We start from the raw sequence: 21,527 nt of genomic DNA on the forward strand, positions 1-21,527 counted from the left end.
TACCTAATCTATTAGTTAGATTATTTAACAAATTGTATATTAAGTCTGGCTCAAATTATGCTAACCTTGAAATAAATATTCCGCTCATTCATAAATTATTAAGACGTTTAGATGAACGCTAAATGCAAAAGATATGAAAACTATTGCACAAAAGTAAAAATGCAACCGCGAATAAAAAACAAACGTGATTTTTTAAGAGTATAGGTCATTCGAGGAAATAGTTTACGAAATTAAAACTCATTAAAAACTTACAAAATATTTTTACAAATTAGCTGTAAGATAGATGAACTTGCTACTATCAACTAATTTTCTTAACTCGACCTCTATGCACGTTGATAATTGATATGCAAAATGACTGCGTTATCTAGAACCAATCTAATCTAATTAACCGATTATGTACATAGTGTTTAAGAACGGTAAGACGGTAAGTAAATGCGGATACGCGGGCTACTTTTCATACCAGGAATCAGGAGTCATTATCGTCAAACATCTACATAATTGAATCAAAATCTATCTATTTATCATTTTAAATAAAGTAATATTTTCTAAACTAGGTACTAACTAAAACAGTTTATGTTCTAGTTTGAGTCTAATCTTCAAAAACCAACTTTTTGAAGACAAAAGTTGACTTTCATGCGACGTTAAAATAATAGTAGTCGTATTTAATCTAGTACTAAAAATAAATAGCAGTGTAAATCGTCATAATAAAAAAAAACAAATGCATGCAAGCAAACTCATGCAACGATACTTTGATACGTAACAGGAAAATAAAACAAACATTGCCTTAAATAAACCATGATTCACTGGAAATTTGTACACCATCCGTCATCAATGACGATGACAATCATATTTCAAGTACCTAATCGATGTATTCACATAAATAAAAGTGTATCGAAGGGGGTGTATCAGGAAATGACGCAGGAAAGAAGACAACGACATTAGTAATACAGTAACTAAAGCTACATACTTATAGTTATTTCAAACTTTTGTATATAAAAAAGATAGCATAGTTTTCGATACTACTGCTTAGGTTAGAAATAACTCAAACCCTCTAATTTTCAAAGTCCCTTAAAATATCCGTAAGTATTTAACAGTGACGGGTTGTACATTAACTTAAATATAATGAAGATGAATACAGCATAATTTCATCAATGTATAAAAATGCATAACAAACAAACAACCCGAATTAACTCTATAAATTTCAAAAATTCAACAATTTTTCAAGGAACCGAAAACTACTCATAGTTTTGTTAATTTAAGGCTTTCAAGACTTGAAAGTCGGAACTCAGATACGAGGTGGGGCAACGACTCCGGCGGCATCACTGCCACGCATACTTCTGCCTCATAACAGCGGCGTTAAGTGTTGCTGAGTTCTGGTTTCAAGGGTGTGGTATGGGAGATATACTTTTCCGAGGCGTTCCGACTTAGTCCTCAGGGGTGACGGCGCATCAGTGGCCGACCTGAGGTAGGGATATCTAATCGTATCTGGAGTTGATTACATATACCCATGGGCGGCAGTAGCCACTTACCATCATCTCTACTACCCCCATATTAAAAAAAAATCAGTTAAGATTGAAGCCAAACAAAAACCTATAGTAAGATAAAAAAAATAGAATAAAATAAAATTAAAATAGTTGAGCAACCAAAAACACTATCGTTTACACCTCGTTATTGCCAGCATACAAAACGTTCATACAAACACCAAGTCGTGACATTATGTTCGTTTTATGTCACAAGAATGCAATTATCGAATTACGCCACTGACTAACAAGTGACATATTAAGCTGTGACCTAGTGCTGAAGTCTGTAAGTGATACGAGGACGGTTTCCCCACACTTGTGTCTACTTCTAGACACGAAACACTATACAAACCGCTGTAGTTTTCTCCGGTGTCGATAACAAGTGTCATTTTAGTATTTAGTTACAGCTCAGTAGAAACTAATTTGAGAAACCTTTCTTTTTAAAAGTTTGGTGGTATTGATATTTAGGTTTGGATTTAATGAAAGTGCTTTAGAGGATTAAGACATCTTCCTTTTCAATACTAGTTCACCAATTCTGACACAGCAGTGGGACAATAATGGCCTGACGACTTGGAATAGAAATAGTAGTAGTACCTAGTATAAGTTATATCTGGATGATTTTCCTCCTTCGCAGAATGATGTTTACTTCTCCGAACTGATAAGGTATTAAAAAGTACATTTCTTTTTATCACATTGTATATCTTTCTACATAATCTTCAGATGACCTTTTAATATTCTGATACTAATGTATACTCTACTAGTCCCTTTAAGTGCTATCACGAAGATGAAATCGAACATAGTATCTCTGCATAGTAGTCGGTGAAAAGTACGTACAGCATTTTTGTGCTTATCAGGACGAGTATCTATACCAAATTCTAAAACCATTCCTTATTAGATTCATGCACATTTTTACACATCATCGACCAATTGCTCCCCACTTTAAGACATGGGGCTTCTCTTAGAGTGAGAGGATTTTAAGTTAATACTAACACACCTTTGAGAATCTTTCTTTTACAGCACTCTTTGGCATTTATGTTTCCATGACGTTTTCCCTAATCGTTAAAACAAAAGACACATAAATTTACCAAATATAATTTTATCTTAGATTCGAACCCGGAAAGTTCCGGGTGAAAGCTGAATTACGAACAACTAAACTATAAATGCTTCCACCATGCATATTTTTTTTAAATTACCACTTATTTTTTTAGTCTTTAAGTTTTTACTTTAATCGACTATTTATTGTTTTTACAGTTTATTGTTTTACAGTTATGAAAAAACTACAGCATTACTGCGATAAAATTAATTTGGTGGCTTTATTGGTATAAAATATTTTACTTCTTTTGCAGTTCAATTTTTATTGCTAGGAAATAAATTTAATTGGGAATTTAGCGATTATAAATTGTTAAAATACATTATTCTAATAGTTTTTAAACCACAAAATCAACGCTACATTTTTATGACATATGTTTATTCCGCATTAATATTATAATGCTTTATATAAAAAAACTTTTATTATAGGTATAATGTAAAATAATTAATTATTATTAAAAAAAATCAATTGAAGCTAAAACATCGATTCATACTTCACCATGGATAAAGTAAAGGGCATATATTTATGTACTGTAAGAAAAATACGTAAAGCCCTATTCAATAATGTAATAAAATAAATAATGCATTTGTACACATGCTTACATATTTAAAATTTAAATGATTCCATAATAAAAATAAAAATATAACAGACAAAAAAATACGCACCGCTAAATTAGAACCGCGAAGATAACACTGGTCACAATAACACCTCACAAGCAACAAAAAAAAGCAAGTACAATTCGTGATTCGAATTACAAAAAAATGGCGCGAGACCGTGCGGTTATTTTTTATTATATTCCGCACGTGCGCTCTTCACCGCTGTTAGTCGCGGAATGATAACAGAAAGTAACAGACTGCGTTGTGCCGGCTGTACGCCGCCAGTTACATATATCAATAGTGGGCGAACTCAGGTGTAGGAGTCACTGTCTTCGCTTCTAGGGTTCCTTTATGTTTGGAAGTGAACCCTAACTTAACCGGATTTTAATATTGAACGCAAAAACGAATTGTAGGGTATTTTTTGACAAACCTGCAGTCCACCTTATTGTAAGTGATCTCAACCGTTCATAGACATCAGTCACCAACTAACTACATAATATGGAAGAAGCTCTATCTGAAGCCGCTTACAGGTACCATTTCTGAGGACTAAGATATTCGTGTCAAATGTAAGGTGATACCCATGTTGGTGTATAACGCTAGAAATAGGTGTGGTAGTAGTATCTCCCCAGGCGACCCATACTCGCTCTATCACCGTTCAAAAGTTTAAGTATATTTGTCCGTCTGTGGCAAATTGGATCCTATACGGATGAACCATTTTGATTGCTGACAGCTGCATGGAACTGTTTGACAATTATCAGCTTTTTTATATTAGAAATTTTGAATTAAAGTTTTCTTGTGAGGTAAATGCTAATTTACATTAAAGGACGTAGTTGCGTCGCCGTTAGACATGTATTGTAATTAACTTCAGGACAGGACTCCCACCTTACGTCAGTCAGAGATACTACCTCTAAATTCGAACCTACCAAAATTATAATTGAACTATGAAAATATGAACGCCTCTTCTGCAAGACTAATTATGAAAAATGTACAGGCCATTGTGATTTAACCGCAGAGTTCTGCAAGTTATTTTACAGGTATGAGCAATATTACATGGTGATCCACTCTACTTAATTAAGGATACTGCAGGAAACAGCTTTAATATATATATATATAAATTACAAACTACACAAATACATAAAATTAAAGTGTATGGACACTGCACACAAAAAACAGACGGCTGTCTGTATATCTGTTTCTATATCGATCTTGAAAACTACTGGACTAATTTGAATATTTTTACGCTACATGTCATCAAAGCGACTTAAGTTTAGATACTTTTTAATATTATTATTATTCATTAAAATATTTTAAAATTAACTTGCATTTTAATATCAAGAAATTTAATTTATGTACGGAACTTTAATACTCTTTAGGGAATATTTTACTCTTATATCAGTCGAACACTTTATTGAGATTACTGATAAAATATATCTACGCTATCCTGAAGAGCTGTTACAGCAAACAATGAACTTAAACAGCCCTTGGAATTTTATCATTACACACGTATATGTATTTTGAAATTGAATTACAAAATGCATGCTCGTCTGCTACTCCTATATTATAAAAAAATAGTAGAAGTCGTATCCAATATCTTAAAGCTATATTTTGAGAACCTATTACTGTTTCACTTCTGTACCCTTACCATGAGTTTTTATGTTTTGACAAATATAACTGTTTCGGTATTTGGTTGGTTGGTTTACGTATTTGCCCATATAATTTTCAATCAGCGCCCCTAGCGGATTGTGTCAGAACTTGGAAATTGTATGGGCCAATAGTAGACAAATACCAAAACACTCATATTTGTCAAAACGTAAAAACTCATGGTAAGGGCACGGTGTCTTCCACTCAGAATCAAAAGGGTTTAAGGGCAGGCCAACATGCTGACCACGTTCAGATTGTTAAACTTCGCACATATTTAAGCATTTTTAATAAAGACTCAGGCGTATAATGTTTTCCACCACCATATCAACAAGAGGGGTATTAACTTTTAATAAGCAATGATATGTCTATGGTAATAAGTATGTCAGTTATAAAAATATAATCAAATCCCCAGATTGAGAGGACTAATTTCAAACTAGGCATTACTGCTTATATTTCAAAACTGAAGTAAAAACATAGATATACGCAGGTTAAGGTACATAAACAACTACTTTAAATGAACCAAAATATAAATTTAAAATCCTTATAACGTTAAAAGGAACCAACGTAACTGTATCTTCAAACGTAACTGCTCTACAATATCAATGATGACGATGACGTCATGAGCTCATGGAACTCGCCACAGAAATGACTTGCAAGTTTTATACCGTGAAGTTCGTGTTGCGAGAAATATCTCAAACTGCATACGTCATCGTTACAACTACATGTATGGAATACAAAATTGAATTCTGTTGTGCAATCATTGATGCTACAATGATGCTAATGACAGCAATGACAATACAAAAGTTCGTCATTAAGATTACTTACTACCTTACTGGCGAGCATGGGTTTAATCATTTCAGATTCATTATTATAACTAGAAAATGAATGCGATTTTTTTTAAAACAAGGTACTTAGAAACATCGCTTTTCCGTACTCAAAGGGTAAAAACGGAACCCTATTACGAGTACTAAGACTGCTGTCTATCCGTCTATCTCCAGGGCTCTATCTCCTGAATCCCAACTTGATTTTTTACTGAGTATGTATAATGGTGGCCGCTATAACAATACAAAAAATAAAAAAAGTTGTAAATAAATTGGGATGGTCATACACAAAACCGCTATTTTTCGATATTTTTTCAGGTTATTTATTTAACCGTATTAGGTAGACAGTTTATTTTCACAATGCATGTACTTCAATGGTTGCTATAATAACAAATACATACTAAAAGTAAAAATAAATGAAAATTTTGGCGGTACGGAACCCTCCGAAAGTTCGACTTGCACTTGGCCAATAATTTCGTACCCTATTAAAAAAGCCTACATATATTTAAATATCTATATCATCGTGGTTCGTGGTTAATGATTACTACGCATGTGTACGGAACAACGCGATTATATTGCACACTCATCTGGAATTCCCGTATAAAAAGTAAACCGATCTTGGGGTTACTACCATCTCTTAAAACAATATTATTTTAATCATACTTTTACTTTTATTGCAGAAAATTTAACTTTTTAAGCAAAATATGACAATTTCAGTTGATTTTATACAATGGATAAGCGAAAAATAAATAAAGGTTTAAGTTTGTTCAACTGTGTATGACGGAATATTTTACTGTTTTAAGGAGGAAATAAACTTTCCTGAACTATGATGGTTTTTAAAAGATGGTGGTAGGCCCCCTGGGTGTAAACGTCTCCACCATGCGTCTAGCACCCATTAGTTCGCAACGAACAAACACATTGCATCATGCAGTGTAATCGCACTTATTACAAGTTTTCCTTGACTTTAAGAAATTAATGCGAGATCGATTGAGCACGCTTCGCTGTGTTATTACCGAGCAGTTAAACCGTTTTAAAGGTGTTTAAGTTTCTTGTTTTGATCGCATCTAGTTTCGTATAATAACCATTACTCACACATAAAAATAAAAAACATTTCATCTAAATCCTAAATAATATTATTAATGCGAATGTGAGTGTGTTTGTTTGTTTGCTACACGCCTTAAGTACATAACCGAGTGTTATTGTACACACGTTGTGAAGGGTTCAGAATTGTTACCTTTTATCCCAAAAAAAGTATCATTCCCGAAGAATAGATAGAAACCTCTGACCGCGAACGAAGCCGCCGGTAAAAGCTAGCATGTTATAAATTCCTATAGGTCAAGAAACAGACAGTTAGTATGAGCATTAGTTTCTTTATTTCCATCTAAAGTGATCACTCTTTCGTAGGTAGACGATTGACACTTGAGGTAGACGGGCTATCTGATGGAAAGCAGTCACCATCACCTATGGCCTATTTGCAACACCAGAGGCGTCGCCAATGCATCGCAGTCTTTGAAGAAGGGTTGTGCACCGTTCGTGAAGAGCCTCAGCTTTTAGTTCATTCCACATCTTGCACATTAGTGACAAAAAAGTATGCAGATTAACTATTATTTGTTCTTTAAGTTAGATATATGGCACGGCGAGGTGTTAACAACCTTTTGAACCTCGTTTAAAAAGGACGAACGTTTGTAGATTCAAGGGCATTCTGATTTCGTTTCGGGCCATTGTGATCTCACATACAATAAACTAAGGTGATATCTATACCTACATTCTATACCTATATAAGGATATTCAAAGATTATTGAGTTTATAGAGGTCGTAAATTCTATTCAAACACTCAAAACACTGACTACCTGCGACTTACATGACGTTATTAAATATCAATCTACTAGCTGACCCGGCAAACTTCGTACCGCCTCAGAATCTATTTATGAAATATAATTCATATTTACTCAACTTTTAAACGTTTCCTTGACTTCCACTAATAATAATTTAAAACCATAATTGGCCAAATCGGTCCAGTGATACTCGAGTTTTAGCGAGACTAACGAAAAGGAATGTATTTTTATATATATATAGATACAATTTTTGCCTACCAAGATCAAATTCAAGACTATTTAATAAATGGTACAAATTATTCTCGATCTTTATTTCATTGCTAGATTTATTATTAGTAACCAGAAATCGTCAAAATAGCAATAATCAGCATCGGAAAGAAATCGAAACCTAGTGTGGCAAGTTACATTAAAAGTCAAATTCATTAATCTAATAATGTAAAATAAAAACATTTGTATCATATAGATAAATGGATCACGTAATACAAAAAACCCCTATTAATCAAAATACTTCTAATTACCTAACAAAAACACTTACCAAATTTTACGAAGACATTTTTCTTGAGGATAAATGCTTGTTATTGGAATGTATCGCCCCGTGGGTCATGGGTGTTATCTGAAATAGATAAAGACATTTGAAAAGCTTAGGCTAACTAGGTTTTTAAAGATATTGTTCGATCGGGCTACCACCCCCTCTAGCGGTTTGCCCTTTAGCGGGGGGGGAAGGCGGTCCGCCCCGAGCCTCCGATCCTGGAGGGCCTCCAAATACAGTTACTAATAAAAGGTCGTCAGAACCAAACAATCTACGAAATGAGTATCCGTCAGCAAAAAAACGTCACCGAATCACAGGCGAACTTTTTACACTGGGGGCCTCCATTCATCTTTCCGCCCCGCGCCACGAAACCACCCCATACCTATTCCTAGCGTGTAGCTGTTCTTGCGTTTGGGTGTAAGGACGTGTGCCAGCTCACTTACATATGAGACGTCTTAGTCCTTAGGACTAGCAACGCATTTGAGCTTGGCTTCTAGTAAATCCCCTGAGCTATGGAGCTGAGCATAGAAGTTCACGTGCATAAGTACATACCACATACCATAAAATAGACTGCATACACATTTACAACTTTAATCTTTAAAAAAAGTAGCCTTCCATTTGAGTTTGAAATATGTACTTTGAAAAATCCACAAGTTTTTGATAAAAACTTCTTCTAGTTTATATTATAGTAACACTGAAAGAATCGGTTACTAGTTTTTAGTTTTAATATAATAACGCTTTATACATAATAAATCATCATATTTATGTATATATGACCGGATTGCTTTACTAAGTTTATCTTATTTATGTTATGATACTTGAGATTTCAATTGTGCGCGCATAAGTATTTTTCATATCGTGCCTTATCTAAATATAATATGTGAACATATTCTTTTTTATGTATTATTTTATCTCGCCCCCACGAGACCTTTTTAATATAAATAATTATTGTAATCGTTAAAAAAATTACGTCCTCTTCGCCGACTAATTTCAAAGACTACTTACTATTTGTAATTTATACATGGTATATGTACAACAATCTTATTATAACGACTCAATGTAATATAGATTTAAAATTTTTCTTACTGGTTCGCAGATGCGTTTTTTGGGTTCCGTATCCAATAAAGATAAAAAAGTAAAGATAAAAAAAATATTAAAAATAGTCGTACGGAACCTTTACGAATTCGACTTACACTTTGCCAATTTGTATTTATGATAACTATCCTATAAACGACATATTTGCAACATAATCCAATTGTATTAAGAAGAGGCATATTCCCAAAATTAATGGTCGACCTAAAATATGATTCGCTGATTGCATTAACTCGTCACTAATAAAGATTGACAGCTCAGCGGGGTTTCCGAGACATCGCCGGACCTATAATATTAGTCAACTGAACCATCATTAGTTTCAGAAGCGCATGTGTATTAAATACAACAGATGTTTGACCTATTTCAGATTAGAAGCGAGCTTCCCCGCGCGTATCTATATGCGTAGGTTTTTCGTAATCAGGAATCCCCGACACGAATGTATATTTTTCCTACGTACTTAATTACTGAATAGGGTTCAGGCTTTGTAAGATCATCGCGTACAGTTATTTTTTTTCGAATCATCCATATAAGTTATAAGTATAAGCATATTCAAGTTCAAAACTCATTTACTTTATTCATATAAAACTCCTTCTGAACGTCAACAATCTACCATCGCTTAGGAAGGGTGTTTCGCAAGCGGCGCAAGGAACTAAATATATTATTACGAGACTCCAAATTGACATTCAAATTAGAAAAATCACGTGTCCGTAAAACTCCTTTCCAGTAATAACACTTAACATGACCAATCACCGGCCAATTCGAGTCGTAATGACATGACAAGACTTCTCTCAATAGGATATGCTCAAAGATCGTATAGTTTGCAATTACTTCAGAAATTATATAAGGTTTCGTTATGTTTTAACGGTTTAAACAACGAATAATTGATTCAATCTCTCAGCTTGACCTGACTTCCAAACTTCAGAGGTTCGTTTGATTCAAATCCTTACTTAAATTAGTTGGGGATGCAAAACCTTTCAGCATACATACTGGTGCGACCAACATCCAAATAAAAATCATCGACAAAAAAGTTAAAAGCAACCGAACATAATGCACTAAACCACAGTAGCGTGCATTGGCAGGTGGATCCGGCAATTTAGACGTCAGCCCCAACAAACACTGACCATTGTCACAGAGGAAATCGTCCGCGAACTCTTATCCCATTATCTCGTACATTAGAGAGTTTGACCCGGGGCAATTTAGCAATTGCGCGGTCGTTCAAGACGTACTATTTTCTATTCGACAATGGATAGGGTCAAGTGATCATTCGCTTTACACGTGCTCTTTGCACTTTTGAAATAAGAGTGAATACAGTAGTATTTCACCGGATATAGAAGTGGGTATATGCCAAATAAGTAAATGTGGTTACTTTTTCCTATGGAAAGCTTACTAAAGTACTTGTGTAAAGTTACTTTTGCACCATTTAAAGGTAAAGTCCACTGTCCAATAGTTCAGAAATATACCAAAGAAGAAAAGATCATTACCTATTTTAAAATTAAGAGAGGCTCGAACCAAGTTTTTAAATCGGCCAGACCTAGACCAATCTGTTCAAACCAGTAGGCTAAAAACTACGTCCCTGAACTTTCGAGTTGCGTTTGGCTGCCCCGAGTGCAGCCGAACGGTAAACGGCAGTTTCTAACATGTTGAATCAAAGAACATACATTAATAAAGGTAACTTATCCAAGACTAATAGAAGCATGTTTATAATTACATCTCTAAATTCCAGGGATTAGTTTAGATTCTTATAACTCTTAAAAAGTATTGTTTTTAGCTAAAAAATAACAGTTTATGTCGATAACTAATGGCAACATCAGTTAATAGAATTTTCTAATAATAGATAGATACTGTCTGGTAATTGTGTGTATAAGTAGTAATAGAAAATGCTTAGAATATTATTACAGACAAGAAAACATATTTATGGTCAGCTATGCAAACAATATACAGCAGATAACAAAGGCCACTTAAATGATGTAACTTAATTCACTTTTTACATTCATGTGCATATTTATTTAAACTTATTATTATTGTTTTTACTTGCGTCAGTATTTATGAGTAATTCAATTTTCTATACACACTGAAAACATATTTCTCATATAAACAATAATACATCCTATATTACATTGATAACTGTGTATATTAAGACTAGTTTATAAGAAGCATTTAATCTTGTATTGTTAGTACTGAAATCTTGTTTAAATAACATGTTTATGAAGAAATACTCTAGCAATATATCATTGACTTTCAAATTCATACAATATCTATCACTACGTTAAGTAGGAGAAATACTTAATTTGTAATGTATTGAAATTTAATTATTATAATTAACTAAAATATTTTTTTTACATTGATAGTTAGGCATTCAGTTGTAATTTAGAAATATTGTCTGAACAAAATATTAAAGATGATATAATTAATTATTAAACTTTAGAGTAATTAAGTTTTGTAGTTGTGCTTGATATTTTAGCATCATAACGTCACATTAAAAACTTTTAGTAACTGCATAAACCCGACGTCATAGCTAGGGGTGAGGCAGAGGCTAGCTGGCAAGTTTTGCCAACCACATAAGAAAATCAAAATATGTAACCTGTATTACAAAAAGCTTGTGATCATCATATAAGGAATATTTCATACCATGTATTCATTACAGTAGTCATGAGCACCCCTAACAATATTTGTAAATGGTGCTCATGACTCATGAGCTATGATGCTACACAAACCTGTAGAAAAACCATTAACATATATTCTAACTAGCTGACCTGGCAAATGTTGTGTTGCCATATAAATAAAAAAATGTTAAGGGTGAACAACCCTTATCATTTAGGGGTATGAACAATAGATAGTAGCCGATTCTCAGACCTACTGAAAATGCATATAAAATTTGGTGAAAATCGGTAAAGCAGTTTCAGAGGAGTATGGTAACTAACATTGTGACACGAGAATTTTATATATAAGATATCTGTAAACAAGAGTGGTACATATAAAAGGTACTATTAGTTACCAGTGAACTGCAACAAAAATATTCAAGGGTTGCAAGGGCTTTTTGGACAATTAGAGGTCGAACACATAGGACACAAGTCACACAAGCCCCCTAAAGTGGCTATTCCACTTTATAAACAGTATTCTACTAAAAACATTTATAATAAAAAATCTCAGCAGGCATTTCTTAAACATTTTTCCTTTCCAACTTTATAAGTGGTTTCATTATAAATGCTTTTAATGAAAGGATACTTAAATGGATTCACATATGATGTGGTAAAGTGAAAGTATGAATTGTATTAAATATAGAAAGGTGCTATCACTCATGTGAATACTAATTTAATTTTAATTCTGAGTGTGTGTTTAATACTTGTTATACAATGAACTCATCAAGTGAGCAATATGATGATGATACAAAAAAAGCCTTACCTATCAGTTAAATTTAACTTATATGTTAACTTAGTACCTACACGTTATTTACATAATATGTACATTGACATATTTTATATATTTCTTAAAATCAAAGCATTAGCTTTGGTTTAATATGTAATAGTTAGTTATCTTGTTTAACAAACTGAGCAGCCAAAGTATTATTTATTTAAATTAAAAAAAAAAATTTGGTGAATATTCAATCATCATGTTAAGCGGCGTAGATTTTTTTTTCACCACAAACGTTGGGTTATTGGTGGTGTACATAACATACACACTACTGTTTATTTGGAAAGATTTGTGCTAAACAAAAACCATAACTTTATGGTTTGATAATTTCAGGTTATGCTTTACATTTTACACAATCGCTTACTATTTACACAAAATACGCTTATAATCGAGTAAAACTATACTCATGGCCATGAAAACTAAAAAAGTTAGTATAAACATGAGAACAAAAGGTGAATAACAATGAAGCGCTTAACTTTTACCAAATTAGTAATCAATGCAACTTACCAATTACGAGGTAAACCAAATGTTTCACATTTTCGAAATCCTGCACTACCCGCACATAAACTCTATAAACTTTTGTAAATTCATTTTGTTATATTTTAAAGTTAACATTTGCAAAATTTTGCAAACACTCCCACTTTTTCTGCATTTAAATTGTCACTTGTCATTGTCAATAGTTGTCATTTTCAGTTTAGATGTCAAGTGTCATTAAATTTTTCAATATATTACTTATAATTTTAGCTTCTACAGTCCTTCTTTACAGCCAAACAATTTTTCAAATAAATGTGATTGTTCAAATTTACCGGTCAATAATTATAAACCTGTTTTAATATCTTAATATGTAAATAAATTATAGTCCGCGTAAATCTGCTAGTCCGCTCTGAATATAGAAATGAGTCGCGTCACCATAGCATATTGTATGACTATACGTGCTTGGAACAACTTTAGAGCGGACTAGCAGTTTGGCGCGGACTATACCAAATTACATAATTTGTTAACATATAAATGAAAAAAGATAGATACAATATAGATGCTGCTTTATTATTAGTCATTTAATAATACATAATTATTTATTTTATTTATTTAACAATTTGCTTAAGAAAATAAGACTTGAGGTAGGTATTTCATACGTTAAAACTTATTAATCAAAACAATGTCATAGAGCAACATAAAAAGTTCTCATGATCGTGGTCGCTTTAATGATTTCTTTTCTTTGTTGACTTTATATGCTTGGGACATCTTTTGCATATTTTCTTTATGTATTTTGTCATGCTCCACTATCCTTTTAGGATAACCCTCTCCAACTATACACCCAGCTGCTCTCTGAACTGATTGTGGAGCCTTCCAGGGCTCATAAATGTACTCACTAGGATATTTTGCCAGTTCAGGTACATACTTCTTTATATAAAGACCCTCCTTGTCAGTTTTCTTTCCAAATGCAATAGGGCTATAAACTCGGAAATATTTATAAAAGAATGCAGACGCAGACAACCACATCCAGTTCCCAGCATTTAAAGACCAATCATAATCAAGCAAGTAACTTTCAAAAACCTTGGCACCTTCCTCCCAGGATATCCAAAGGTCTCCTCTTGTTAAAAAACATGCAACCATATGTCTTGCCAAGTGATGAATCCAGCCTTCTTGCTTCAGTTGCCTCATGATGGCATCAACAAATGGATAACCAGTCATGCCCTCAGCCCAAGCTTTTAAATGTATGTCATTTTTTTCCCAAGGAATTTGGGTACAAACTTTGTTTCCAACCATCTTATCAAAGTTTTCAGTGCCAGCACCTGCAGTGTAGTAAAACTCTCTCCACATCAGCTGCCCCAATAGAGATACAGGTGGATCTGTGTGTGGTACTCCATTTTCCACTTCTTTCAATTTATGGTAGAATAGCTTTGACGATAAGCAACCATGACTTAGATATGGACTCAAAACTGTAGTGCTTGGTTCTATGCTATTCGGTGAAGAGTTTGGCTTCTCAAATTTACAGACCCACTGTTTTTTTGCCATGTAAAAGTTTAATCTCTTGATGGCTTCTGTTTCACCACCTGGATATTTGGTTTCCCCAAGAGTAGACTCATCAAAACCTAAGTCAGCCAGAGTAGGGACATCATACTCTTTCAGATCAAAATCTGGTGATTTGCAGCAGTCAGATAGCTTTTTAGTTATTTCAATGGTGTCTCTCACAGGATTGTCTTTTACTAATGATAAGAACTTCTGATAAGTGAGAGGAATGGCACCATTATTTTTCTTTAAAACATTGTGCACATCATAAACAGTGTGTTGTACTCTCTTAACAACAAATATGTCTTTTTCCTCACATACTTTGTCAATGACTTCTTCGTGTTGGAGGACTTCAGGATCAATGTCTACTTGGACAGATAAATACTTGACATGCCATTTCTCGAGTAGTTCTGGTAATTTTTTACTAGCATTACCCTTGATGATGAACAAACGAGAGTTAATTTTTCTCAAATTAGAATCCAGATCTTGGAGACTCTGTATTAGGAATCGGAGTCTGTTGCCTCCAATTTTATTTTTTATATCCTCTTCAATGAAGTAAAGAGGTCGTAAAAAGTGTTGACGATTTTCGGCCTGCAAGCGAAATATGAGTTACTTACTTATCGTTATTAATAACTGGTTTAATTAAATTAATTTATAACCGTAGTATTAAAACTTACTTCATTAATTGCGTTGCGAAGAGCAAGGTTATCATGTAAACGCAAATCTAGACGAAACCAATGGATTACTGATGGTATTTTCGACATTATCAATTCGTTATTCAGAAAATAGTTATTTTTATCCAGGTGCACAGGTACACGTTTTTTTCTATTTAAAAACTTATACAAAAATGCGCGCTCACTTTTGACATTTCAAATTTCAATTATAATTGACATATTTGACAATGTCAAGTCAAAGTAACATTTTCAATAAGACTACGGTCAAAATCTGCAATCCTTTAAGTTTATATTCTTTGGTAAAGACTAAACTCTAAAGCATATCAATAAAAAATAATCGAGATCAATCCGAAACAATAAATAAATACCTACATTGGTTAGATTTATATAAATCTAGCTTGCTTTAATCAAATCACAAAGTACAATATTAAATTAACCATATACTTTTATGAACTTACGTATTATAATAGAGAAACGATATCAATAACCTATACAGTGATATGATTTTAATTAAATTTCGCGTGTAGTTTCAGTTTAGTTAATTTTAACCGTAGTTTGAACTTTTAACTAAAATGTAGTCACTGAACGCGACGTTGCTTACTTCTTGTTTACTTGTTTGTTACCATAGTGACAATGTCACCAAATTCAAGTTGAAATATTGCTTCCTATTGGTATTAATCATTTTAAGATTCACGTAAAATTTCCATTTTAACTTATCATAATGCATAAAAATTATTGGACAAAAATTTTACGAGTGACCTAGCTTTTAGTTTGAAATTATTCAATCGTTGGCTATATTTTAGTGTTTCTGAAAGCATAATCATATGGAAGTTTTAAGGGATGTTTGCGAATAAATAACTCCAAGGAGTGTAATAATATAGGGGAGATGTAAAACATAAAGAACATGCCGAAAATAATTGAGTTAACAATCGAACTAGAAGTTCAAAGGGTATGTGAATTTTCAATAGTTACTGCTATTTAGCTGTTATTAAACTCCTTAGTTCATAATACTCGTAAGAATGCTCTGCAAACTATCTTCGAGTTTTATTTATTACATTGTAGTACCAACCTATCACCTGATGGGAAGTGCTTACTTCCATCCATGTAACTCCACTCTATAGAACAGGTTCTACCTGAAGGTAATCACAAAAGCACTATCACACCTGAATACTAATATGATAGTCTACTATACAAGCAAATGTTGACATCTTCTACCTAAATACCGAACTGGTTCATGCAGCGACGGATCAAGAGTTCCGACCGCCCTAGGCTAAATACGTAGACGCACCCGCACCATAACAATGTACTTCAAAAGTAATATATTAGTTTTGACTTTGTTTACTTGCATGAAATTAATAGTGCCAAAGACACTATTATTTTATTATATTTCAACTAGCACCAGTTATAGTACACTCCAAACTGGTAGTTTGCTCTGAAGTTGTTGCGAATAGGTATAGTCATACAATTTGCTATGGCAACGCAATTCATTTCTATATTCAGAGCAGACTAGTAGTTTTATGCTACTATACCAAATTTCTATAACACATACAAAATTCTAGTATGATAGCTAAGACATGATCTATTTACTTTTTTGATCTCCAGGTATCATGTCCAGGAGTATGGCTATGCCAAGACGGCAGAGTGTCTCTATCGGTGTTTGCTCTGGGCACCAGCTACCAGACCTGTCTGCTGCCACCAAACTTTCCCCTGGTTTTCAAAGATGTCTTCTATTTCCGAAAGAGGTTCCAAGAGAGCTGTGCACTTAATAATATCTGCTGTTTACTTAGTAAGTGATATTTATTTGATACCATGTTTTTATTATTCATGGAATAATGGTGTGATAATTTTTTTCCTATAAAATAATATTAGTCGTAATGATGCACCCATTAGAATTTTATTAAGTTTTCTTGAATGAGATCTGACAATTTGTACTACATAGAATACTATACTCTCAATTTTAATAATAATTTTAAATATAAGATATGAACAAAATAGGGCAAAATAAGATATGGGAATAAAAATAAACATATATCTCCATACTGGTTTGTGATATAGTTTGTCAAATTTATTACCGCAGATTTTAAATAATAAACTTACGTATTGATTCTTTGCTTTACTATTTACCTCTTTGCTTCCTTTCACAGGAGATGAAACAATATACTGTGAGCTGATACAGTGGTGCCAAGACTGTAATTCTGAGCAGTGTGTTGTCCTGGCACAGTATCTAGGGTCTCTCAATGATGTACTTTTCCCACCAAATATGTGCTCCATGGATGGAGTAGACTTGCTTATGAGGAGGTCCAAACAATTTCCGGTAAGGTGCCCTTATCAATAAATCCCAGGTAAGGTCTGGTCACAACCTTTTGAGTACATTTTGATCTGAAGAACACCTTTCTTCAGAATATTTTTCATCAATAATTAAGGCATTATAAAATTTTTATAATCTCCTTGTGATGTCCACTAATCTGCAATGTAGCAATATGATAAAGAATAGCACAGGCTTTTCCAGTTGTGAGCTCTTATATGATCAATTAAATAGAAAATAACCAGATCTTACATATCCCGTACCTACCAATCAATTATTTATCCGTATTAAACATAATTATATCGCATTTTAGGGTATATTAGCTCCCAAGATCGAGATAGCAACAAAAGTTCGTATCGACGAAGTGTGGAACCACCTGTCTAACATGAACGCAGCTAAGGCTAAGACGTGTCACTGCTCACCGCGCGACGTCGAGGCCTCCAGGCAGAAGCAGGTCTGCCATACAGCACAATATCATAGGTAGGTTCACTAGGTTCTACGTCGTTGTCCCTGTAGTTCCGGGACTAGAATATGGCTACGGTATCCCCTGCCTGTCGTAGGTAACTCCTGTAAAGGTAGCATTTAATTGTACTTTATGCATCGTTATTTGATCCAATGTACTAAATGCTTTACACAATAATATAAATAAATAAAATGAAATAGTCAACCGCGCTGTATAAGTGTGGATTGGTGGACAGGCCCACAATACAGGCCCACAACTGTGAATGTAGATGTTTATGGAATTTTCCTGTATCGTTTTTCCATAGCACACACAATACAGGGAATCCTAGTCCACACTAGGATTCCCTGTATCGTTTGTATTATGGACACTGACAGATACAAATATACAAACACCCGGAAACAGAAACCTACATTCATCATACAGATTTATATTTGGCCGGGGATCGAAACCAGGACCCTCTGCGTGTTACACCGGTATGGTGTCCGCTCTGCTACGCGGGTCGTCAAACCCTTTTTTAAAGAACTCTCAGACGTGTAGATTTATTTTCTACACAATATTTTGCTTCATTGGTAAAGTCAGTATTATTAATTTTTAACATGCACTAATTTAAAAATATCAGCCTTGGTTCGACCCTCGGACTTCTCGAATGAAAGGCTAAGTTTCAACCACTAGGCTATCACTGCCTAGAATAGGGCTACGGTATCCCCTGCCTGTCGTAGGAGGCGACTAAAAGGGGGCTTCCGGGGTTGCGGGCGACAAGAGTGGGAGCTCGAACCGCCCGGTCAGCGACCCCGGGAAGGACGGCGGTATGTGTGGTCGCATACCGTCGTAATCACCAGATATTGTAGGAGGAGCGAACGCTCCCCCAGGGCAGAGCCCGATCCGGTCATCGTGCTTGGAGGACTCCGGTTGTGTTCTGTTGGAGATCCCGGAGTTCTCCAACAAGCGTTGAGGACGACCACCGGGGGGTTTTAGTGCGGTAAAAATCCCATATAACCCGACGTCGCTCCCACGTCGTCGGGTCCCTATTGAAGATTTTAAAAGTAAGATTTATGTGCAAACTATTACATAATTATATTCTTCTTATGATTTATTACAGAAACAAATGTTCCTATCACAGAAGACCAACCTCAGTATCCCGTTCAAGATCCAGGTCCCGTTCGAGCGGCTCTAGGTCATGCTGCAGTCTAGACAAAAACCCAGGCAGTTGCCGGTGTCCTAAGTAAGTTGTTTCCTCAAATAACGCTCGCTCGTTATAAGACTTAAAAGTCGTATTTTTAAGAGTAAGAGTTCCTCGAAAAAATGCTTACTTTTCCTGCAGACAACAATACTGCATGGTTAACCGTGAAAATAATTATTTAAGTTAGTTACTTTCTTAAGAAAATTTAATTATAATGGTTTCTCATTTTTGTGAAGTGACAAATATTATCAGGTCGTATATTACGGTAGGTATATTGAGTATTGACAGTCGTAAAGTTAAGAAGTCGCAATTTAAGTAGGGTTTTTAACTTCAATCAGTGGCGGATTTAAAAAAAATGAAGGTCTAGGCTGAACAGTTTTTGCCGCCCCTGCTTCTACAATTGGCATGTCCAGTGACTAATTCAAAAAAATTAAAGGTCTAGGCTGGACAGTTTTTGCCGCCCCTGCTTCTACAATTGTCATGTCTTACTAGAGGTGAGGCGTATATACTGGTTCACGGACTAGGTAGTTTCCCGGACTAGGTGGTATATTGGACTAGGTAGTTTATCGGATTAGGTAGCTTGCGCTCCTGTTTTTTTTTTGCTCGCCACGTTGGTTCAGAACATGTTTCCCATTGTTTTTTTTTGGTTGTTGCGCCGGCTTATGACACGGTTCTCTTTTTGCTTGCCGCGCCCGCGTACGATTCCCGTTTTTTTTTGCTCGTCACGCCAGTTCATGACACGTTTAAGGCATGAACGAACTATTTGCCGCCCCAAAAATCTGCCGCCCTAGGCTGAAGCCTACTTACTCAGCCTGCTGGTAAATCCGCCACTGACTTCAATGGTTCCTTCATTTTAAATATTTCTGGGCCTCATAACATAATACAGTTTTCCGTCAATTACATTACAATTTTCCGATGTACATTAACAATTAGTCCGACACCGTCGCCTCGGGCGTGCGTGTCGCGGCCGTGTTCGCCGCGCGGCCGCCGCGCGTGTCGCGAGTACAGCGTCTACACAGTCGCCACGGCTGACAACGTGTGGCCTGGTGGTGCTAACGAACGCGAAGATTTGAGGTGCACTGTTAGCGTAGATATGTAGGAATTTTGGTGATGTAGGCGATATTGTAATGAGGAAAGTTAAGTTTAAAAAATAGTTCTAGATGTGCTTATAGTTACAAAAAATAAATTACTCGTATGTCGGTAGATTGATAAAAAGAACTAAGTTTATAAAGATAGTTTTATTTTCTCTAAATTACCTATGTATTCAATTTCATATTGTTAGATTTTAATTAGGTTTGCTATACTTATTTAATAGGTTGAGTAATTTGTTGTAATTTAATTAGAATAATTTAAAATATATATTGGCACAGTAACCATATTCTTACAGTTACTTTTTCATTAGTAATATATTTTTACCATTATAAGCACAACATTTTAGAAGGTAAGTATCTAGTAGACTACTACTATAATTAACTATAATTATTACATAAATAAGTGAATAATTATTTACAGCAAATTGCGTAATCTTAATAAAAGTAATAAAATAATCATTTATATATTTATGTATTTCCAGAACTACCGATACTGTAAAACCGACCGAAAACGTCACGAGCGAAGACAGAATACAAAAGTTGCTTCTAGAGAGCAGGTACATAGAGCAAGACCAGGCCGATTACAATAAGGTACCGGATAGAATTAAGAAGTGCAATATGAGAATCACTCCGTGTGTGTGCGAAATCTGTAAACGGTACCATGAATTATTCCATACTGATTGGTCCGAAAGTTAATGTAAATCTAATACGAGTTATAAAATGAATTGTATACTCGAAATAGCTAAGAAACGAATTGTATATTTGATATAACTATGAAATGAATTGTATATTTGAAATAACTATGAATCAAATTGTATACTTGAAATAATCATGAAACAAATTGTATATTTGAAATCACTTACCTTGCTATAGTATAAACACCGCTAATGCATTAACCTCTTCTATTGATGTTGTATACAGGGTGAATTTTTCAAACGGGCCTTCAGGACCAAATCCTGTTATGTATAATCCTTAAGAATTAGTATGCCAATGTATGGAAAAATATGTATTTTCTTTAAAAAAATCCCTTTCCTTTAATTTGTCACATAACATTACTTCCCAGATTTTGATCCTTATAAGCAACACTATCAGATAGTGGAATAATATAGAGGGTGTATTTTTTTTTCAAAATTAACTCGTTCGATTCCCGGCTAGGGATAAAGTTATTTAAAAAAAGTAATGATGCAGTTTTAGTTTTTATCAAAATCGGTCTCGTAATTCCTTTCAGCATTTTTCGCTAATCCTTATAGTCTCGGATTTGGCCCTGAA

The 21,527-nt window shown here is 34.3% G+C and overlaps 3 protein-coding genes across 7 annotated transcripts in view; 1 reads left to right on the forward strand and 2 right to left on the reverse strand.

Moving 5' to 3' along the window:
• The window catches only part of Ctns (lysosomal cystine transporter cystinosin), a 47,773-nt gene extending 34,578 nt beyond the window's left edge, over positions 1-13,195 (reverse strand). For 2 of the 4 annotated variants that reach the window (XM_073084189.1, XM_073084185.1), the window contains exon 1: positions 3,276-3,483. The gene's annotated coding sequence lies outside the window, so the exon portion shown is untranslated. Of the gene's footprint in view, positions 1-3,275; positions 3,484-8,038; positions 8,117-13,042 lie in introns of those variants that run through there. The other 2 variants (XM_073084186.1, XM_073084190.1) reach the window with 2 other exon arrangements.
• Positions 13,196-13,558: 363 nt separating this feature from the next.
• On the reverse strand, positions 13,559-15,430 carry phr6-4 ((6-4)-photolyase). Its single transcript, XM_073084691.1, has 2 exons — positions 15,223-15,430; positions 13,559-15,136 (listed from the first exon to the last, which is right to left on the reverse strand). The coding sequence occupies exons 1-2, from the start codon at positions 15,307-15,309 to the stop codon at positions 13,718-13,720; spliced, it is 1,506 nt and encodes a 501-aa protein (XP_072940792.1). The 5' UTR covers positions 15,310-15,430; the 3' UTR covers positions 13,559-13,717.
• A 401-nt stretch (positions 15,431-15,831) lies between these two features.
• On the forward strand, positions 15,832-21,130 carry LOC140751059 (spermatogenesis-associated protein 6). Of its 2 annotated transcripts, XM_073084885.1 has the most exons (7): positions 15,832-16,168; positions 16,822-17,005; positions 17,364-17,533; positions 17,838-18,004; positions 19,087-19,209; positions 20,101-20,241; positions 20,741-21,130. In XM_073084885.1, the coding sequence occupies exons 1-7, from the start codon at positions 16,124-16,126 to the stop codon at positions 20,952-20,954; spliced, it is 1,044 nt and encodes a 347-aa protein (XP_072940986.1). In that variant the 5' UTR covers positions 15,832-16,123; the 3' UTR covers positions 20,955-21,130. The 2 variants fall into 2 exon arrangements, with proteins under 2 accessions (XP_072940986.1, XP_072940987.1); XM_073084886.1 differs by lacking the exon at positions 20,101-20,241 and having other exon boundaries at positions 15,833-16,168.
• Positions 21,131-21,527: the final 397 nt, after the last annotated feature.

Source organism: Epargyreus clarus, unplaced genomic scaffold (genome assembly GCF_041222505.1).
Source record: "Epargyreus clarus isolate Ecla_fem2 unplaced genomic scaffold, WU_Ecla_fem_2.2 ptg000021l, whole genome shotgun sequence".
NCBI classification, from domain to species: domain Eukaryota; kingdom Metazoa; phylum Arthropoda; class Insecta; order Lepidoptera; family Hesperiidae; genus Epargyreus; species Epargyreus clarus.